Source organism: Leptonotus elevatus, chromosome 12 (assembly GCF_054856555.1).
Source record: "Leptonotus elevatus isolate MCC_2025b chromosome 12, RoL_Lele_1.0, whole genome shotgun sequence".
NCBI lineage: Eukaryota > Metazoa > Chordata > Actinopteri > Syngnathiformes > Syngnathidae > Leptonotus > Leptonotus elevatus.
The window spans coordinates 3,511,190-3,534,201 of record NC_141250.1 but is presented as its reverse complement, the minus strand read 5'-3'; the positions used below and the strand labels follow the sequence as shown (position 1 = coordinate 3,534,201).

The window sequence follows — 23,012 nt, the reverse complement described above, 5'->3', positions numbered from 1 at the left end:
ATGACGAAAATGATGATGATAATGGCAACGATGATGATGATGAAGATGATGATGATAATGGCAACGATGATGACGACGAAGATGATGATAATGACAACGATGATGATGATAATAATGGCAACGATAATGATGACGAAGATGATAATGGCAACGATGATGATGACGAAGATGATGATGATAATGGCAGCGATGATGTTGGAAACGGAAACGACAATAATGACGGCGAAAATGATGATGAAGACGACGATAATGGCAATGACGATGATAATAATGAAGATGATGGCAATGATAACGACAATGATGACGGAGTCGATGACGATAATGATAATGATGATGATAATGGCAACGATGATGATGACGAAGATGATGGTGATAATGGCAACGATGATGATGACGAAGATGATGATGATAATGGCAACGATGATGATGATAATGGCAACGATGATGATGGCGAAGATGATGATAATGGCAATGATGATGATGGCGAAGATGATGATGATGATAATGATGACGATAATGATGATGACGATGACGACGAAGATGATGACAACGATGATGACGATGAAGATGACGACGATGATGACAACGACAACGATGAAAACGGCAATGATACTGACGACGACGATAACGATGATAGCGATGACGATGATGACGAAGATGACGACGATAATGGCAATGACAATGATGACGGTGAGGATGATAATGAAGATGATGACGAAGATAATGGAAATGGGAATGATGACGAAGATGATGATGATGATGGCAACGATGATGATGACGACGATGATGATAATGGCGACGATGATGATGACGAAGATAATGATGATGATAATGGCAACGATGATGATGAAGATAATGATGATGATAATGGCAACAATGATAATGGCAACGATGATAATGGCGAAGATGATGATGATAATGGCAACGATGATGATAATGGCAACGATGATGATGACGAAGATGATGATAATGGCAATGATGATGATGGCGAAGATGATGATGATGATAATGGCAACGATGAAAATGGCAACGATGATAATGACGAAGATGATGACAACGATAATGGCAATGACGATGATAATGGTAACAACGATGACGATGGAAATGGCAACGATGATAATAATGACGACGGCGATAACGATGATGGGGAAGATGACGGTGACGATAATGGCAATGACAATGATGATGATGAAGATGAGGATGACGATGACAACGATGATGGCAAAGATTGCGATGAGTCTCACGTAGTGGTCCAAGTCTGGGGCAACAAGATTGTGTTGGAGGACACACACGCTTTGGTCAAGATCCAAGACGACAAGATCATCATCAAGTTGCCTTCTTCGCACTGCGCTTACCACTGTCCGCAAAGTGGCCACCATGCCGCTGAGGACCACTCAGGAGATGCTTCTCAGGACAGCTCCCAGGACGGCCTGGTCGCACCTTAAGCCCCTACACGTATCAGTTTCACGCGTATATGATCCAGTGTGTTCAACATGTATGACCTTCAGTGTCCATTTGGTCACGTACGTTCCATCTTCAGTACGTCGGTCACGTTTGTCTTCAGGAATTTCGGAAGGGTTCGAAACGGTCTTGAAGGGCAGCCTCAAAAGACTTGGACTTGTTTGTACAAAGCCTTCAATTGGACCCTACCGATAACCTGCCACTAAGTTGTGAGAATGTGAAATAAAATGCTAATAAAAATAATAATAATATAACAATCTTTTTTATATAGCACCTTTCAAGCAACACAGCACAAGATGCTTTACAAACAATAAAATACAAACACATAAAAGCCAACAGGCAGTTAAAACAGACATAAGAAGATTTAAAAAATTATAATAATAAAAAGAACAAACATACAAATATACTAATACAATAAAAGTCAAACAATGTAATCAGAAAACGCAATCCCCAAAAAATAAGTCTTTAAAAGAGACTTAAAAGATGTTAGAGACTCCGCATTTCTAACATGGTTGGAAATGCTGTTCCAGAGTCTCGGGGCCTTAACAGCAAAAGCTCAATCACCCTTAGTTTTTAACTTGGACTGTGGAACTGCCAATAATGTTTGATTGGCGGATCTTAACAATATTTTTAGTCTATACGGATTTAGAAGTTCATTAATATATTCTGGTGCCATGCCATGGAGTGCTTTAAAAGTTATTAATAAAATGTTCAAATCAACTCTAAATTGTACCGGCAGCCAATATAAAGATGCCAAAATCGGGGTGATATGAGTTATTTTACTATTTCTAGTAAGCAATCTTGGAGCAGAATTTTTAACTACTTGTAGTTTGTTCAAATAATTCTTATTCAATCAAGTAAATAAATAATTACAATAATCCAGTTTTGACGATACAAAGGCATGAATAATTTTCTTGGTATCCTCAAATGAGAGAACCGACCTAATTTTAGCAATATTGCGGAGTTGCAAGTAGCATGAAAGCACGAGCTTCTTTACATGGATATCAAACTTCAGTTCTGAATCAAATATCACACCAAGATTTCGAGAAGAAGGTCTAATATTTGAAACAAGAGGGCCAAGTAAGGATTGCAGCCTATCTGAGACTTCCTTTGGGCCAAATATAATAACTGTTTGAATTTAATTGTAGGAAATTATTTGTCAACCACTTTTGAACATCAGCTAAACAGTCCTGTAAAACCAATACATTGCTAAAATCTGTGGGTTTTACTGAAATGTATAACTGAGTGTCATCAGCATAACAATGAAATGCTATATTGTGATGCGAATAATTGATCCCAGCGGTAACATGTAAATTGAGAATACAATTATTATTAATTAACCTGCACAGTTGAGGATACACGCTCACCCAGGGAAACCAAAAATTTCCTATTGGATAGGTAAGAAATAATAGGTGACGATCGCGAGATGCTGTGACTATCGCGAGACCGGGAAGACCCTAACATGGCGGCCCCCTGCTGCTAAAATAGAACTAGCTCTATTATGCTAAACTAATCCAAATTTAACCATCATATATCTTGGCTTTTCTGTTCTTAAACTTCTTAAACTTAGTTTGATTATTAGATGTATACATATACTGTATATGTGGTTATAAAACCAAAAATATGAATACTCATTATGTTTAGGCTATATTATAAATATAATATTAATACACAACTATATCTAAAGTATATTTAAACAAAAAAATCTCGCTTAGGTTACCAGTTACTGGTGTATTGTTATGTTTAATCAACCGCTAATTTCCTTCACTTTCACCTCCCTACCAGTTTTTTCACTGTTATATTTACTTACACGTTACCTCATATTTTACACAAATTACATAAATCACCTAACCACTTTGATTCTATCCTATAACATGCCAGTATTGACAAATGGCCTATACAGATATATACACAGGACTGAGTTTATATTGTTTGTATGCATAAATGAGTTCTGGTTTCCTGGAATGTTTGTGGCGCTCGCTCACAGGCAAAAAGAATAAAAACTTTAGACCATCTCTTAAAATTAAAAGCAGATATTTGCCTCCTACAAGAAACCCACCTACAAAAATCTTAAGAAAAATTACTTATTGATAAGAATTTTAGCCAAGCGTACTCTGCCCCTTATAACAGAAGAGGAGTCTGTATACTCATACATAAGAATTTACTCTTTACTCTAAATAATACAATAACAGACCCAGAGGGCCGATACATTATTATTGTATATATTTAATAAAATATATACATTTGGTAATTTATATGCCCCTAATAATGATGATCCGGCCTTTTTCCATGAATTTTTCTCTAAGCTGTTTGAATTAGCAGCGAACACTACTATTATTATTGGAGGAGACTTTAACACAATCTTAAACCCATTTAATAGATCGTTCTAATAATACAACATGTATAAGGCGATTACAATCTACTAAAGTAATAGGGGAATATATGGATACATTTTGGCCTCGTCGACAGCTGGAGACTTAAAAACCCAAATAAGAAGGAATTTACCTTCTTTTCCGCTGTGCAGCGGTCTTTTTCAAGAATTTATTTTTTTCTTACAAATAACTCTATTGCTGATAAAACTGTTACAAAAATACATCCTATTATTATTAGCGACCATGCACCAGTCTCCCTTTCCCTACAAGTTGATTATACCTTTAAACCACCACCGACATGGCGTTTTAACATCTCACTGCTAAACGACGCAGAATTTGACAAAATTATAAGAAAAGAGTGGGCAGACTTTTTGGAAATAAATGACTCTCCAGACCTATCTCCATCTCTTCTCTGGGAAGCTGGGAAAGCAGGAATTAGAGGTAAAATTATATCATATTCATCTTATAAAAAGAAACAGGATCAAAAATTAGAAAAAGACTTGGAAGATAAAATTAAACAACTGACGGATGAGTACGCAATAAACCCAAATAACCAAATATGTACTGACTTACAAAATACAAAAATACAGTTCGACGATATGCTAACTAAAAAGACAGAGTTTATAATACAACAATTGAGATACAACAACTTTGAATATAATAACAAATCAGGCAAATTTCTTGCAAACCAACTTCAACGCAATCGGGAAAAATAGCTTATAACGGCTATTAAAGGGACAACTGGTGAATGTACACAATCACCAGAAGAAATTAATCAAATTTTTTATAACTATTATCACAACCTATACTCAGAAACTAACAAGCCTAACCCAGAGCATATTGAGGCATTCCTCAGTAGCTTAAATATACCTCAGTTAACTACTGAATATAAAGATATGTTAGATGCGCCACTTACTATAAACGAGTTGTACGGTGCTCTAGATAGTATGCCAAATGGCAAAGCACCTGGCCCGGATGGTTATCCGGCTATATTTTTTAAGCACTTCTGGTTAATGCTTGCTCCACTATTCTTAAGAGTAGTAACAAAAATGAAAACTAATGGTCACATACGCCCACACATGAATACAGCAGCAATTCAGGTCGCCATTTTCGCTTCCTCAGCCATTCTCCCCTCAACACTCTAGCTCCGCCTCACGTCTTCTACTGACGCCTACCCGATTTTGTCCAAAGAGAGAGCCCAAAAATAGTCATTATACTAACTCGACCTGCTTGATACTTTCAGCACAGCTTGCCAAGGCTTTCCTCCACCCGTTTTCAAAAAACAAAAACCATAGTTAATGTCTTTTAACTCTTTGACCGCCATAAACGTTATAAAACGTTTAGCATAAACCTAGGGAAGGGCGCCGAGGACGTTAAAAGACGTCCCCTATGTTTTTTTTGTTTTTTTTTGAAAACGGGTGCAGGAAATCCTTGGGCAGCTGTGCTGAAAGTATCAGGCAGATCTGATTAGTAAAAGACTCGTTTTGGCCCCTAGAGGGCAGCGATGACTCTCTTTGCACAAGGTTGGATGGGCCGCCCACCGTGGGCGTCAGTAGAAGACGTGAGGCGGAGCTAGAGTGTTGAGGAGACATGGCTGATGAAGCCCACAATGGCTGACCAATCAACCGGTTGCAAGCAGCTTACGCTTGAGCATTTTTTTCAAAGACGAAAAAGCATCAATCAATACTAAAAAGCGCATTGATGTCGACGATGATGATGACTCCGAGCTTGACGCCAAAGTTGGAAGCCTTGACGCGACTGTTATGATCACGTAGTAAGCCTCACCGGCTAAGCGCGGCTAGCGCTGCTAAGGCCGCAAAACGCGCACAATAGCCGACCGGGTACTTCTACACAATCGGACATTCGATCGGGCGATGGAGAGTTGGCATCGACCAATGCAGATTGATGATGATGATGATGATGACTCCGAGCTTGACGCCAAAGTTGGAAGCCTTGACGCAACTGTTATGATCACGGAGTAAGCCTCACCGGCTAAGCGCGGCTACCGCTGCTAACGCCGGAGCTTTCACATGCGGACATTTTGTCGGACAATGAAGAGTACCCCGAGTCCAATGCATATTCATCGGAGGAGCGGGTACAGTCTGATCACGGAGAAGACACTGTTTCTGGACTACGATGCCACCATGAATGGAGTGGATAAAATGGATCAAAACATCTCTTACAACCCGGTGTAGCAACTGAAGGACACGAGGAAGCGAGACGTAACGAAACCGTAGCATGATCCTGATATTAGACTTGATGGCAACACACACTGCAGTATATACTTGCTATTCCCCGGAAAAAACGGCCTGCAAGAAAGTGGAGCACGCGAAGAGGCAATCTGTTGTGCAAATGCTGTTGCAGGAGAGTGTTACAAAAAGAAAAACTGTCGTTGAAACATCCACATATTTGTAAATAGCACCACAGTTGCACACATTTGTAAATAGTTTGCCAAATTGTTGTCAAATTGTTACACTGTTGAATGTAAATAAACGTATTTTGCTATCAAAAAACACTTTTTCATTCTTGGTGGTAGTGTTTTATAGAAGTAAAGCACTATTTAGGTGTTTGTGGCATCATTCATGGACAAAAAGAAGTGTAAAATTCACTAGAATGCATGAAATAATATCGTTTCACTAAAAGCTTGATTTCTCCGTATTTTGGTCCAAAACAGGCGAAATTGGGTCAAACTAATCATTTTCTATTGTTGATTACTAAAGAACGGAATAAGGTAGAAACAAACTTTTTTTTTCTGATGAAAGATGAAAGTCCAATCTTTCATTTGGTAGTATGTGTGTTTCCATAGTCCAAACAGAACATTTTCTGTGGACCTTGAAAGATCAGTCAAAATGCTTAAATCGGCTGGCACTGACGGCATCCCTTTTCTGAAAACGTCTGGCAGTCAAAGAGTTAACGTCTTTGGCGGCGCTCATTTGGATTTTACTAAATGTTATTAAACGTTTTTGGCAGTCAAAGAGTTAACACTGATATTAAAATTATCACTAAGGCCCCGTCCTGCTGCGTTGGGTTGGGAGCGCGGGCCGTGTTGGGGTGGGGGGCGCTCCTGCTCCTGGGTTTGCTCTCCGGCCGGTGGCCCTGGCGGGGCCCGGGGGTCGTCCTTTGGCGCTGCCGCGGCCTGGGGGGCCCTGAGGTGTTGCGCTTGCTCTGTCCTGGCAGGGGTCGACGGCTCCCCTCTTTGGTGGAGATTTTCATGCATGCCAGATCCACCACACCAGCATCTATCGAAACTCAGACACAATCTGCTTCTTCCTCAGGTCATTGAATCGGTGGAGGCTGGTGTCTGTGGATCTCACTCTGCTTCGTCTGTCCTTCCTTCCTTTCCTCAGTCTCTCCTTTGGTCTCTTGAGGTCTCCCTGATTTGTTGGAATTCAGATGTTTCTGGGATTGGTGAAGGACTCTGGTTGGTGGCCCGGTGGGTGGTGTCTGGTCGGTGCTGGATTTCACTTTCCTTTCTTTAGTCCTTCTTCGGGTCTCCTGACGGCAGTGTTCGGTTTAGGTGAACGGTATGGGATTTTTTTTAAATAGGTTTTTAGTGAACTAACGAATACACACACACTCGCACGCACGCACATACACATGCTCACCCACATACAAAATAATAATTTAAAAGAGCAATGATGATGACTTTACCGAATGAACAATACTGAGCTCTTAAAAACCAAAAAAAAACCAAAAAATAAATAAACCATTCCAAAACAGTGCTAGAGAGCCCAACCCAAGTTTTCAGCCTATAAATCATAATAACATGGTCGACTGTATCAAATGTAGAACTGTCCAAAAGTACAAGTAAAGAATAGTCGCCAGAGTCCGCATTCATCAAAAGGTAATTTGTGATCCGAAGAAGTGCCGTTTCAGTACTATGATAATGTCTAAAACCTGAGTGGAATTTTTCAAAAATATTGTTTGTTTCCACCACTTTTTCCAAGAATTTCAAAGTAAAAGGCAATTTTGATATTGGTCTAAAATTAGAAAGGGTGGCAGGATCTAGATTAGGCTTCTTTAAAGTGGTTGAATACAGGCAGTCTTAAAATACTCTGGAACACAGCCAGAGGAAAGAGAACTATTAATCACATAAAGCAAATCAGGACCAATAGGCAGCATTACTTCCTTGAGAAGTCTAGTTGGAATAATATCCAAAGGACTGGAAGACAGTTTCATATTTGGCACGTTATTCATTAGATCTAAAAAATAAATTGGTATAAAGCGATCAAGCAAATTCAATCGAGTACATAAAACGTTAACAGGTGGAACATAGCCAATGTTCGGCCGTATGGTTGTTATCTTGTCAGAGAAGAATCTTAAAAACTTCTCACAATCAGCCTGGGAAGAAGCTAAAGTAGCTGCAGCTGGTGGGTTCACCAAACAATCAATTTTGAATAGAAACCTTTTATTATGCTGATTCACTGCAATTAATTCAGATAAATATTTTTCTCGAGCTTTTTTCACTTCCTCATTATATGATTTTAGCAGGCTTTTCATGCTTTTGTGGCTTTCCACTTTTGTTCTACCTTCCTGCATTCTCTCCTCAAGTTGGGACTTCTATCATGTATCCATAGCAAAAAGTGATGCACACGTTTTGTTTGAATTCTAAGAGGTGCAACAGCATCTAAAGCAGACCGACATTCATTATTAAATACTTGTAACATTTCATTACAGTCCATTATGTGTGCCATATTAACACAAGATTTTAAAAAGACAGATGCCGTCTCCATGTGGGTGATGGTCGATTTCTGGCTGACCAAATTGCAATTGATGTACTGATATACATGTGTTGTATTTTTTGGGTCTGGCTACTGTTGTGTCGAACAATTGCAAAACACATACAAAAGAGACCTGTGTCTGACCGGAAAAAACGAGTCAGGTTATATCCTTTCCGTTAAATAAATTATGAATAAATAAATAATCGAGTCTGGATGACAGACTTACACATCCATTGACAAGCGATCTGGCAACTCACTCAATAGGAACTAATGGGTGCGAGTGACGTCCTGTCAATGAGGAGACATGGTGACGAGTATTAAAATTAACGAGTGGGATTATTTTTGGCAAAATACAAGACTAGAAACAAAAATGTGAACACCAGGTATTTATCAAACATTACAATATATGCTCCGATTCCTCATCAATATATCGAAATGTTACTCCAGAGGTACACTTTAAATAGTATAAAAAAAAATTCTCTTTTAAATATTGCCATGATCCCAAAAATGTATTTATACATTTTTTTATGTGTTTGTTATGTTTTTGCAGAGAGGGAGGAGGGAGAGAGAGAGAGGGGCACGGAGAAGGGAGAGAGAGAAAGAGAGACAGACAGAGAGAGCAAGATGGAGGAAAGGGGGAAGGGAAGGATGGAGGAGAGAGAGAGAGAGAGCGAGGGAGAGTGAGTGAGAGAGAGACAGATACAGCGAAAGAGAGGGAAGGAGGGGGGAGGGAGAGAGACAGAGAGAAGGAGGAGAGAGAGAAAGACAGCGAGAGAGGAAAGAGGTAGAGAGAGGGGAGAGAAAGAGAGATAGAAAGAGGGAGAGACAGAGAGGGGGGAGGGAGGGGGATAGACAGCGAGAGAGAGACAGAGACAGAGATGAGATTCTAGTATGACGCGGTGCTGCTCGACGGGGTTGTGGCAGAAAGGGGAACTACAGTGCATGACAATTTCGGCCTGGAATGGACCAGCCGTATGATTTCTATCAAACTTCACGATGGCTGCCACTCCCCTGGTAGGGACACATGAGCAGCCCCCCTCACCCCCTACCCCGTTCGCACGAATCTGCGGTAAAGTCTTTGGGAGACTGGGATAAACAGGGACTGTGCAAATACTGTATCACGGTTGCTCCACCCAGAGTGCTCAGTTTCCATTTTGTACATTCCAAAAAACACAACATATAACCCGTAACATTTATGTTTTGCGATTTCATTAAATGAATATCTCATGCAAGCAAGGTAGCAGTCGTGGCTAAGGTCGGCTAGTCTACAAACATGCAGGTCTTGGCATGTTCTTGTCAGGAAGTGGTCAGCGATGCAAGGGTAGGGGAGGTGGAGTGAAGTGAGGCTACTTTCAAATCTTGCTAGCAGTTGAGAAATCCATAAACTCCTCCCCAATTATTGTTCATAGTCGCAGTAACAACACATCACGCTGGTGTCTGTGTGGAAGGCACAGGCTGATAAACGACAGATCTTCTGTTGAAGATCTTATGTGCCAATGGTTCATGATCTCGAATTGTGTTTTTCCAACAATTGAAATGTCTCACGGGACAAATTGTAATCCATTGTGAGTGAGAGTTTGTTTTGTTTTTTTTACCTTCCAAGCTTCCTGGTTTTTCTGTAATGCGTATTTGCCTCTCTGGGACAACAGGCTCGCCCTCTGAGTTGCCAATGTCAGCTGGCACGAGGGGCAGGCACACCCTTTCCTCCTCCTCAGACCGAGGATAGTAGAGTGGAAGCAATTTCCTGTACACTACCTACAAAAATTTTGCACAATCACCAAATGTAATAAGTGTGTCAGGTTTGGTTTGTGTAGACTGACCAAAGTTGGACAAACCTCCTCTGTCTCGGACACAGCGAACACCACTGCCTCTATACTGCTTCCATGCTTCTCCAGGAACCTGCGTACTGTTCCTGTGGACAAATACAGTGGATATAAGAAGTCTGCACACCCCTGCTGAAATGTCAGGTTTGTGTTTTTTTTTGTTTTTTTATTGATCCAGATACAGTAAATCACTTCAAAATTTTGTCCAGCATTAATGTGACTCATAACCTGTGCAAAAAAAAGAAGAAGAAACATTTCAAGAGGGAGAGTACAAAAACTCTCATAATGTGGGTGCACAAGTATGCACGTCCTTTTAAACCTGGGGAAGCGGCTGTTCGGAATTAACCCATCACATTCTCACTCACTCATGTTCAATGGGAAACACCACACACGGTTTAACATAACTCTGATTAACACCAAATAAAGTTCAAATATTTTACGAGGGGGCGGCACGATGGATGAATGGTTGGCATGTTCACCTCCCAGTGCAGAGGTCGTGAGTTTGAATCCAGGTTCCGGCCTTCCTGGGTGGAGTTTGTGGGGTTTTTCCTGGTACTTCGGTTTCCTCCCACATTTCGAAAAAACATGTATGGTAGCTTAGTTGAAGAGTCTAAAACTGTCCCTGGGTGTGGTTGTGAATTGTTGTTCATCTATGTAAGCCCTGCGATTGGCTGGCAACCAGTTCAGGGTATACCCCAGCAACTGCCTGAAGACAGCTAGGATAGGCTCCAGCACCCCCAGGACCCTTGTGAGAAATAAGCGGTTGTGAGAAATAAGCAGTTCGGAAAAAAGGATGGATGTTCTACTTGACTTTTCCTGATTTTTTGTATTTTATCTACAGCATAAGCTATGGTACGCAGAGCTTCCAAACACATCAGTCAAAAGAAGGGTACAAAAGAATTTCCCAGGCATTTAATTCACCACGGAAAACAGTGAAGAAACTCAGTATCAAGTGGAGAAAATTCGGCAAAACAGTGACATTACCAAGAACTTAAACTTCCTTTCCAAAAATTATAAAAAGACAAGAAGAAAACTTGTCAGGGACACTGCAAAGAGGCCAACAACTAGATTGAAGAACCAACAGGAATTTATGGCAAATAATGTAGTATGTGCCAATCAATCTCCCGTCTTCTTTATACGCCTGGTTTATGGTGTACGTTATCAAGACTTGCAAAAGGAAAGACACTTTAAATCATCCAAGCATATGAGAAAATGTTCAATGATCCAATCAAACCAGAACCAAGGTTGAACTTTTTGGCCATAGGTATGTTTGGTGCAGGCTGACTGGTTAGCACGTCCGCCTCCCAGTGCAGAGGACGTGAGATTGAGTCCGGGCTTCGGCCTTCCTGGGTGGAGTTTGAATGTTCTCCCCGTGCTTGCGTGGGTTTTATCCGGGTACTCCGGTTTCCTCCCACATTCCAAAGACATGCATGTCAGGTTCATTGAACACTCAAAGTTGTCCCTCGGTGTGATTGTGAGTGCGGATGGTTGTTCGTCTCTGTGTGCCCTGCGATTGGCTGGCAACCAGTTCAGGGTGTACCCCGCCTACTGCCTGAAGCCAGCTGGGATAGGCTCCAGCACCCCCTGCGACCCTTGTGAGGACTAAGCGGTAAAGAAAATGGATGGATGGATGGATGTTTGGTGCAAACAAAAATCTGTTCATCACTAAAACACCCTACTTACAGCAAAGTTTTGGATCTCTTTTTGGAACTGTCTGGGGCTTTAGTGAAGATAGAGTAAATTGTCAACTGGTCCAAACAGTGTAATTAATCTTAGCCAAAATCCTTCAGAAATCTGCTAGAAAGTAAACAAATGCCAGAAAAAGCCCAGTAGAACATCTGAATTTTATTGTATTTGGGGTTAATCAGAAAAACTTAAAATAGTGAAAGATGTGTGCTGACCCCCCCATTTTACATGATTTAGAATGTGATTGGCAAATTCTTAAAACAGCCCCATAAACCAACTTAACAGGGTGTGCACACTACAGGTAAGGTTGAACTATTTAGTTGATTGATTGATGCATCGACTTTACCACTCTGCAATGATGAATTTGATTTGTCAGCAGTCATGTGTTTTGGCATTAACAACACGGATGCTTCACTAAAGCAACAGGTAGCAGGTCCCCGGGCAGCAAGCTCAGCGGTGCCACAGGCGAGTGGAAACACTTCACAAAAAATTTGACAGTTAGCAGTCGCATGTAAAACATGTCCAATAAGCCTATCCTCAAACGTAACAAAAGCACAAACGCTATGAATGCCTAGGCAGCCCTGCATTGCGTTACGTGAATTGGAGTTACTGTCTTGGTGTCTGTGAGGCAATGAGGGCATCTGAATGTAATATGACGAGTGAGTCAGGGGGTGGCGTGACTACCTGTGGATGGCAAGCGCATATGTTTATGGTGGGGAGAGCGAGCTTGTACTTGGAGGCTCGAGGCAAAGTTGAGTTGACAACTGAAAATATAGAAAATACATCATCCACTGGGGAACTCTGACTCAACTATCAACTTAGTGTATGTTACAAAAAAACAGAAAAATATCTCTCAGGAAGTGAAATTAAGTCGTTCAACCATTGGCACAAACTTCACTTGTTTAGTTTTACTTCCCCTTTCCAAAACATTTAATCTTTTCGTCAAATTGAGCACAGCAGTCCTCAAATAATGTGGCGGGCCATGCTTTTTCTTCTTCTTGCTGTACTAGAATAAAGTGTAAATGCAGAACCCCCACAATAGGGGGCAGTGGTGATTCCATTGTCAGAGTGAGGGCAGGGAATATTAGCTTTAAAGCAGGGGTGTCAAACTCATTTTAATTCAGGGGCCACTTTGATCCAGGTGGGCCAGACCAGTATGTCCGTGGTATACTAAGCTGTAAATAATGATAAACATTTTTTTTTTGTACAAATAATCACAAGTATTTTCTGAAAAATATTCCCATTTATTATCTTACTACAGAGTAATCTGAAATTTCTTGAACAAAATAAGCATACAAAAAAAAATCGAATCTGAATAACAGCCATATTTTAGAAAGTCATTTAAATGGTAGTCAGTGTTCCCTTTAGAGGACAAAACCAGCAACAATAGTTCATTTTTAGCGAAAAATTGCAGTTTGTGTGGACCTCACGGGCCAGATTGAACCACTTGATGGGGGCTGTATGTTTGACATCCCTGCTCTAAAGTGTTAGTTAGGGTTCCATGCTACCGAGCACAGAAGTGCAGCGAACAAACCCTTATGAGACACCATGGAAAAATATTCAACAGGGATGAAAAGAAAGGTGGAGAGAGACAAAAAAAAAAACAATGTCAACAAAGTAAATTTGTTGTAAATTAATCTATGTATCTTTTTTCTTCAATGTAAATAATGATACAATGTAATGCAGAGGTGTACTTCTAAGAATTGTATAGACAAATCATACTCTATAGTTGCGGAGGAGAGAGCTGGGGGTGCAAAATATTATCTTCTTCCAATGAGAAATTAACAGAAATAACCGAGAAGCACTGTCATATACAGGTTATTGTTCACATTAAGGGTGAAAAAGTTTTGTAATGATTTATCTTGGTCTCGTTTTTTTAATATACAACTAAAACTGGCGTTTGAACAGGGGTGAGTAGACTATTTATATCTACTGTACATAAAAGTTTCATCTTAAAGCTAAAGAACATGCTGTAATTCCCAATCTGTAATTTTCATACTGTATATAATGTGTGTCTTACTGAAGGCGATATGTGTGGCGTCCTCCAACGGGTATCCTCGTTTGGCGGTGCTCACTACGCTGAGGCCAACAGATGCCATCGATTGTTCCCTTGTTTTAAGGAGATGATCACATGTCAACGCTCAGGTTTCGTAAGCTTTCTCCTTTGTAATACAGTGCAAGCTCTGATGTGCAAATAGAAGAATTCCCACCTCTCATTTAAAGCAGAAAAGACTGTGGTAATGTTTAAGTGTTTTTTGTCTGTAGTATATACAGTAAGTGCTTCAGTGTCATGATGGTTGGTGATCGGCAGCAGCCATGATAAGTGGTCAGTGTTGCCAACGCTGTTACTTCTTTTATTTTGCTAGGTTGCTATTTACTGCTTTTGTTGCCATTCACATGTTGGTTTGATAGGCGATATTAAGCCTGCTTCTAGTGAACTAAGGACTTTGATTTAAACCTTCTGTGATGGGTGCAGCACATTTTTGAGTGCAAATGTAGACTGCTATGATCACTGCTTGCATTAGCCACTGGCTGCCATATGTTGTCAGTGCTTTTTTTTGGGGGTTAATTTTTCCTTTCGGACAATCATAATTATACCCGAAAAGAAAAAGGGCTGACGGGATGAAGCCGAAGCTGCTTCACATGTGGTACGCTGTAATGTTTCACATTATATTAATTGTTAACGTCATTTTCTACAAAAAAAAAGAAGTTATAAAAGATGCAATAAGAAACGTTAACTACACCTAATTTATGATTTAAACAGAGAGGGAGTGTTTCATTACTTTAAATGTACGACTATCACAACAGTTTAACAATGATACACAATGTAAATGGAATGGAACACAATCCATTCTATGATGCTGGCTAACTTTCATATTCGTCCAATTTAAAACAAACTATATAAACCATATAAAACAATGACTGTTGAATTGTTCAAGGCTCAAATTGTCATAAAACCTTGATTAACAACTGCAATGCTGAGTTAACATTTTTACATTAACTGTGATTACAAGTGTCTTCAACAATGCCTACCAAAATAAATTGGAGACAACTGGCAGGTGCTTGAAGACCAATACTATCACTTAGTGGTGTTTTGTACACACTACTGGATTTAACAAAGCCTTGCTATGTTTAATCATTTGGATTGCTCATATTAGGGAAGACAAACGTTTTCCTATGTTGGAATAATTTCTACTGACTTGTGGGTAATACTTGAGATCGTGGGGGCAAACTTTTGAGCTCAAGAGCCACATAAAATTTTTAAAATAGGTGAGGTAACAGATGATATAAATCATAATTTAAAATGTAGATGTATAATAATTAGTAGTGCAACGGATCATCATTGATCCGTGGTCAGTTCGGAACAGGCCCCACGGTTCGGATCGCAAACAATCTGCGGATTGGTTGGTGAGAAAAAAAAACATGGTGCACATTCAGTTGATATTCCAACATGTCAAGGAAGCTGAAACATACTCAACATAACACGCTAAGCCTAACTTCAAAATAACGTTTACCAAATACATTGACGGCAGTCCAAATTAGTGCCTTAGTACACTTTTACTTTGAAGTTGGCCCACGTCGTGGCGAGATGGCTATCTTGACTTCTCTTTATCGTAGATTGACATAGTTAAAAAAAATAAAAATAAAAGATAAATAGAATTTTGTCTTCCATTTTTTTTTTTATAAAACACTTTTGCCCGTTAAAAACGAAAAACATTCAAATTAAAATGTCAAACTTAGCTATTCAGATTATAGGAACACAACTTTAAGCCATTAATACCTTGTTATTTTACAAAAGGACCATGTAAAAATAAGAATGTTCCTGACTCATATTGCACTTAAAGTTGTGTTCCTAAATCCTAAACGGCTAAATTAGGCATTTTGAATTTATTTATTTATTTATTTAATGGAAAAAGCGTTTTACAAAATAAATGAAGACAAAGTACTATTTATCTATTTTTTTTATGCGAAAAAGGTCCATGACTCAAATCCATGATCAGATCCGAACCGTGACTTTGTGATCCATTGCACCACTAGTAATAATAATATCTGAAATTATTTATTTTAAAAATAAACTTATTCATTCTCATTATTATTAAGAATTCATTTATTTACAACTAATAAGATAATGGATGGATGGATAACTAATTCATAACGTTACATAGAAAAAAAATACTAAGTTAATAAATATAAATAATAAACCTATTCAAAGAAAATGCCCACTTGGTCTGATTATAGAACTAAGATGGTCATATGCTTTAGCTGAGCATCTTCACAATATTTTCCTGATGATGGTTCAGTTTTGTTTGACTCATATTTTTCTGGAACATCTGGGTCAGAGTAAACTTTGGATATTGTGCAGTAATATTATTTTCCTCCAACATTCTGAATTTTTATTTTCAAAACGTGCTCTGAGACAGATGAAAGGAATCAATTAGGTTGTGGTTCTTACGTGGCCAACTGCAGGATGTTCCTATAGCAGCTGTACAGAGAGCTCTCTGCCGCTGTTCTGTACTTTGCTTTGTACTTTGGTCCCACTGTGTGGATGATGAACCTCGCTGCCAGATTGAAGCCTTTTGTATGCTTCGCCTCTCCTGTGCGGCATCCTGCAAAGGAAACACAACACCTGCACAGTGTAAAAATATCCCACCATTTTTAGAACACCAGAATGAAACTTGTTAGGCACCTTTAAGTTTGAGTAGCTCATCTTTCAGCTCGGGCCCTGCCAGCTGATGGATCCGTTCTGATACAGGGTTCTTGTCGTTAAGCAGTTCATTGCTGGTGTTGGTAATGGCGGTGCAGTTCAGCAACGCTACATCACCAGTGCTGTTGGCAAGAAGATGGAAATGCAATTGTTTGGCTTCCACAGTAGTATCAGAGCCACGACAGGCAAATTTTCTCTGCCTTTTGCCTGTTCTCTATAACAGCCCCAAAATAAGACAAAGTTCACCCAGGAAATTTTCGCCATTTGTGGTAGCCATAAGAGAGGCGGACACACAGGCACACACACATCAATAAGAGGAAAATTTTTGCTGGGTTATGCGTAAAAAAACTGGTCTTTTGTGACAGCTCGGATGCTCAATGAGCACATTTAAGTGGTCACAAGGCCAACAAGGAGGTTGGTTCCTTGGGGGCACGGCGGTCATGTTAGCATGTCAGGAATGCGAGCTTTCCCTATAAACGGATAGAGGAGAGTTGCTACCACAAAGAGGTGCTCACACTGAGTCAGTAGCCAAGCTGAGCAGCAGACAGATCATGTGATCTTCCACAAAGAGGAATTATGATGTGGACTCACTCTACAGTACAGACCACAATTTCCCTTCACTGAATACAGTGTAACCTCGATTTAACGCACTAATGGTTTGTGTGTGTGTGTGTGTGTTTGGGGTGGGGTCCTTTAAAAACAATTATAAATGATTATAATAATAAGTAATAGTATTGTAAATACATATATAAATATTGACAAACATTTATATTAAAAAAAAAGAAGTAATTTTATATCCCTGTATAGTATTTTCCTTAATGTGATATGAAAATATTGGCTATTTTCGGAGCTCTTTTCTTCATTTAATATTTTTTTTTATAAAATACATATTCCGTATTCCATATTGTTGCTACTCCGGTTTCCTCCCACATTCCAAAGACATGCATGGCAGCTTAATTGAACACTCCAAATTGTCCATAGGTGTGATTGTGAGTGTGGATGGTTGTTCGTCTGCGATTGGCTGGCAACCAGTTCAGGGTGTACCCCGCCTACTGCCCGAAGCCAGCTGTGATAGGCTCCAGCGTCCCCCGCGACCATTGTGAGGATAAGCGGTTAAGAAAATGGATGGATGGATATTTTATATAGACTACACAAAAGGAAAGTATGATGGAAAGTATGGTAGTATAATGACTTTTCACAGAATGCAGTAAAGTGAAAATAATTTAAATAAATACAACACAGTAGTGTTAATTTTGTCAACAAAAACTAAATAAAAATAATTTCGTCAACCCACATTTTTCACCGGACTAAAACTAGACTAGACTGGATTAAGACCTTCATTAATAAAGTATAACTGTGACAAAATCAGTACGCATTTACGTCGACTAATGAAGACGAGACCAAAATGTACTTCACTTAATAAAAACTGGACTAAAATCTATGGACATTTTAGTTCATGAACAAAAACGAGATGAAAATTATTTGATTTTGTAAAGTCTTGTGTGCTAATCTGTCACTGTGACACTGTCATGTGACACACAGTGACACACAGTGACACACCCCCTTTCAAATCTGCAGCTAGCGAGTGCAACATGCACAAACACATCGGACAGACCGGAGGTTAAAATTTTTTGAAAAGGTAAAAAAAACCTGTAAATTATTTTTTTAAAGTATTATAATTTAAAAAATTATAGTTGTAGTAACAATCAAACGGCTATAACGTTCCAACAATAATGTTAATCCGACCGCTAACTAACTAATGCTGGCTAATTTACTAGCTCATAACATGTAGCCATAGTAGCCACTTGTTGATGTACTGTAATTGTGTGTGAAGTTGTTTTTCATTAAAAATATGAGAGAAAATTTGGTGTGAAATATTTTTGCATACAAAATGTTCATAATAATCTGCTGGAAAAAAAATACAGGGGTTAAATGATTGTCCTGACAAATACTACACCAAAACATTGACTGTTTTTGTTGACTAAAACTAGACGAATAAAATTATGTTTTCTTGGACTAAAATAAAGACTAAAATGCTAAATTTATAGTAGACTAAAAATTGACTAAATAAAAACGGGATGAGGTTGACTATGATAAAAACTAGCAAGCGTGATTGAAACTTGACTAAAACTGAGACTAATTTTAAAAATGGCGGATAAAATTAACATTACAACACAGGGCTTCAAGTAACATCAATGTATAATAATAATAATAATAATAATAATAATGCATTGGATTTGTATAGCGCTTTTCTATCAGATACTCAAAGATGCTTTACAATGGAACGGATACATTATTCATGCACTTACACATACATCCACACTTAATTAAGTAGCCACAGCTGCCCTGAAGCAGGCTGACGGAAGAGTGGCTGCTAGTGTGCGCCTACGGCCCCTCCGACCACCACCAAACATTTGCACCTTCCATACACCAGTACGTATGCATTGCCTACCATTCCATTAGAGTCCACTTCTAATAAATTAACTGTTTCAGAGGTTGAGTTTTAGGAGCACGGAATTGTGAGCTTGTTCTGAAGGCCTGACTGTGATGTCTCAGTACGCTGAACATTACAACCATATAAAAGGACTACATGATAGAGAAGACATATAACAAAGAATGCAGATGGATACTGTTTACAAATAGAGAGAGGGATAATGTGTTGGTTCTGTGTGCTGAGCTGCAAATGCAATTAAAACAAATAATTGAAATTGTAAAAACTTTGAAACTGTTTGATATTATGGTAGAACAGCACTTAATTTCCCTGAATAATTTGCTTGATCTTAGTCTTTAAAATGGCTGCCCAAACATTTTGGACATTTTGTTTGGTCTTGGTCTTCCACTTCTATAGTGCTTTTGAGCACACCAGTGAAATAGACTGTCTCATTCTCACTAATTTGTGATGAGAATTTGTTTTTCTGAATTGCAGTGAATTCAATTCCACTTCCGGCAATTCGGATTCAATTCGACATGCTGTGGGGTGGGGTCAGGTCAATCCAAATTCAAATTCATCCATTGAATTGAATTGAATTCTGAATTTTATACAGCCCTGTAATACACTATGTAGACACTACTGTATGTAGATCAGGGGTCACCAACTCTGGTCCTCGAGGGCACCTATACATCATGTTTTGGAAGTTTCCCCTCCTCCAACGCACCTGATTCAGATGATCAGGATCATTATCAGGCTTCTGCAGAGTTTGCTAATCATATGAATCAGGTGTGTTGGAGGGTGGAAACATCCAAAACATGGTGGATAGGTGCCCTTGAGGACCCGAGTTGGTAACCCTTTATGCATCTTAAAATTTTTAAGCCAACTGCATGTTTTCCCAATGAAATCTGAGGCTTCTCTTCTTGTTTTATAAAATGATAGTTTACAAATACAAACATTTTGCATCTGCACTTACTGTACATTGCTTTGCATTAAAACAAAGGGCCGTTTGATATGACATTAGGCTGTATGTAGCCCCTAAACTGCAGTAAGTTTGATATCCCTGATAAATTTTTCAGTCAACCTGACAGATACTATACATTTAGAATTGTTTGACCTTAGTGGAGGTCTGGACTGCAGCGACTGACATTCATGTTCACTGTTATGTGGTATGTGGCTTGGTTCTTTGTGATATTAAAGTCAGTGATCACATCATTTAGAGGCCAGTCAGTCTAATTTGTAAATAATCGTGCCATCTTCTTTCAGTGAAGTGGAGTGATTAGGCTAATCATTAAGTGGGTATGTTTCTTTAAATGTTTTGTTTTACCTTACAAATTGATGTAAAACTACATGAAGTTGTTAAATATGTTAGTGTGTTTTTTTCCAGAAAGACTCACAAGAGGATGATTTTGCAGTTGATGTCTGGCCTGAAGGGGAAGGGCGAAGGGAAGGACTGCTGGCTGAGCAGGCTGTCACTCAGATCCTGCTGAATGTGCTCACCATCGTCTTCCAGCTGCTGCCACGTGGGGAGGGTCTGGATGTCCACAAACTGGGAGCGAGCACCCAGTGGATCCATCCTCTCAGGCATGCCAGGTTCAAGCCTTCATGAAAAGCCCTAATTAGCAACATAGGAGCATGTTTGGAATTTATTTTACTTTTTAACTTTGTTCGATAACATTGCGGTTGCTTGATCAGTCGGATCATAAGATCTTAAAATTCATCCAGGAATCATAGGCTGCACTCCTTTTTATGCTTATTCCCTAATAGCATTTTGTTTCCATGGATGACATCTTACAAATTTACCCATCTCACTTTTTATACAATATTCATGCACACGTCCAACTCAGCGCAGCTTAATGGAATTATTAGCCATTATTTTGTACTATACTGCACTAGTGGGCTTCGTCCCATCAAGCCCTTGACATAAGTTAAGGTCTTTGCTGAGGTACATTATGTCTGACTATTCATGGCTGTAGTTCCACACAGCACTACTGCTTTTGATACCACATTGAATTGTCACCTTAAACGTCCTCTTGAAAACGATTATTGATGTGTTTTCGACACAATCTTCTTGAGTAGTTTTATGAATGCATTCGCAAAAGGCCAATGGGCAATTTAAAGTTTCCATTTACGTACCTCAGGTGTTGTCGTGGCCAGAGGCAGTGGTGGGTGTCCACGTCAAATACAAAAAAAAATTCAAATAAACCTCGCACCAACAATTTCAATTAAATACTCAACATACACTCGAAAACAAAGACGAATGTGTTAATTGATTTGGTTTTTCGGATAGCCGTCATGCTAGGAGTTACGTCAGTGTAATTCAAAAGCACTAGGACTACCCTAATCTACATCCGGTTTCTACTTTCAATTTAAAACTCTTGTCTTCTCATTTTAAATACCATCGTGGCTGATATACTTTACAATAATGTACAGTATACGAAACCTATCCATTACAATTGTGGATCAAATTTAAGATGTGGTTGTTAATGGCCATACTACGCCCACGCAAACTATAGTCATATGCTCATGTGACGTTAAAAAGCTTTTATTTTGTAAAAGCACTGTTGTCTTATTTACGTGTCTCCAGTACACTGACACAACAGGCACTTCCGCTTAACTACAAGTCAGCTGAATAATAACACGTCTTGTGTTTTCGTGCAAGTTGTTTTTTTCCCCTCCGAAAGTCACTTCTCTGAACGGAGATTGAAAGTGGAACTTGGCACTTTTGTCATGACTTGGCTCTTTTCAAACCACTGGTTGTCAGAAACGCTAGTGCACTGAACATCCCCCGATTTTATCACACGCACGCACACACACGCACACACACGTCTCCTGGGTGGTAGTGATAGGGCAGATGAAGCTGATTGAATACTCGAAGCTTTCCATCAAATTGGTTCATAAAAAGGTTCTACTCGTGAGCCTTCATGTGCACACAAACCTGCCTGGTGGCCGAAATTAAAACTGTAATTTGCAATTTGCTAGGTGACTTAACAACAATTGACTTACCACATAAACAATTTCAATCTATACTTGTAGCCCTTACTATCGCAAAAAAAAACAATTCTTGTTAACTGGAAAAATAAACAAACTTTGAATATCGACCAATGGTCTAACCTCCTCATAAATCATATTTTAATGGAAAAAATATCTGCCTCAAATAAGAACCAAATGTAAAAATTTAAAGAAACATGGTCTACGTATATAGAATTTTTTAACCTAAACTTGGATTTTAATTCTGCCTGTTAGCGAGAGCCACAGCAGCGTTATAACTTGCATTGATGTTTCTGTATTAGGCAATTTGTAACTAATGGTTGTGTTTCTATAGTCAGGAACCCGGCTGCTGCCAGCGGGATCGAGCGGATTCACCTCCGATGGGCACCAGGGGTTGATATTCGGATTCACGGCATGCCAGTGGGTTAATTCTGTGGGTGCTGTCCCCCCTGGCGGGGAGTGGGCGGGTCTGCCCCTCTGTTGGCTGCTGGGTGGCGGCTGCGTCTTGGCCGTTCCCTGGGTCTCTTGGGGGGTGCTGCGTTGCGGGGCTTTCCCTGGTGTCGGGGGCGGCGCCGTTCCGGCGCGGTCCGTCGCTCTGGGCCCGGCGACGCGGTTCGGGGCCTGTGGGCCACCGGGGTGCCCGGTGGTTCCCTCTCCCCTCCCCCTTCCTCCCCCTTGCTGCCTCTCCCTCCTCGCCTCTCCCCGCCCGTCCTCCGCCTCCCTGTCCCCTCTCCCTCGTCACCCTTCCTCCTCCTCTCCCCCTCTCCTTGCGTCCCTGCCGCTGCCCCCTGCCCTTCTTGTCGTCCCCTTCCCTCCTCCCTTCCC

At 39.9% G+C, this 23,012-nt stretch overlaps 1 protein-coding gene across 2 annotated transcripts in view; it reads right to left on the bottom strand.

The window, feature by feature from the left end:
* The window catches only part of gdap2 (ganglioside induced differentiation associated protein 2), a 56,680-nt gene extending 35,149 nt beyond the window's left edge, over positions 1–21,531 (bottom strand). The window contains exons 1-7 of one of the 2 annotated variants that reach the window (XM_086091685.1): positions 21,333–21,531; positions 20,594–20,811; positions 16,751–16,890; positions 16,517–16,670; positions 14,084–14,172; positions 10,390–10,466; positions 10,150–10,309 (exon numbers count right to left, since the gene is read on the bottom strand). In XM_086091685.1, the coding sequence (XP_085947811.1) occupies positions 10,150–10,309; positions 10,390–10,466; positions 14,084–14,172; positions 16,517–16,670; positions 16,751–16,890; positions 20,594–20,784 (811 nt within the window). In that variant the 5' untranslated portion in view covers positions 20,785–20,811; positions 21,333–21,531. The remainder of the gene's footprint in view (positions 1–10,149; positions 10,310–10,389; positions 10,467–14,083; positions 14,173–16,516; positions 16,671–16,750; positions 16,891–20,593; positions 20,812–21,332) is intronic. The other variant, XM_086091686.1, reaches the window with a different exon arrangement.
* Positions 21,532–23,012: the final 1,481 nt, after the last annotated feature.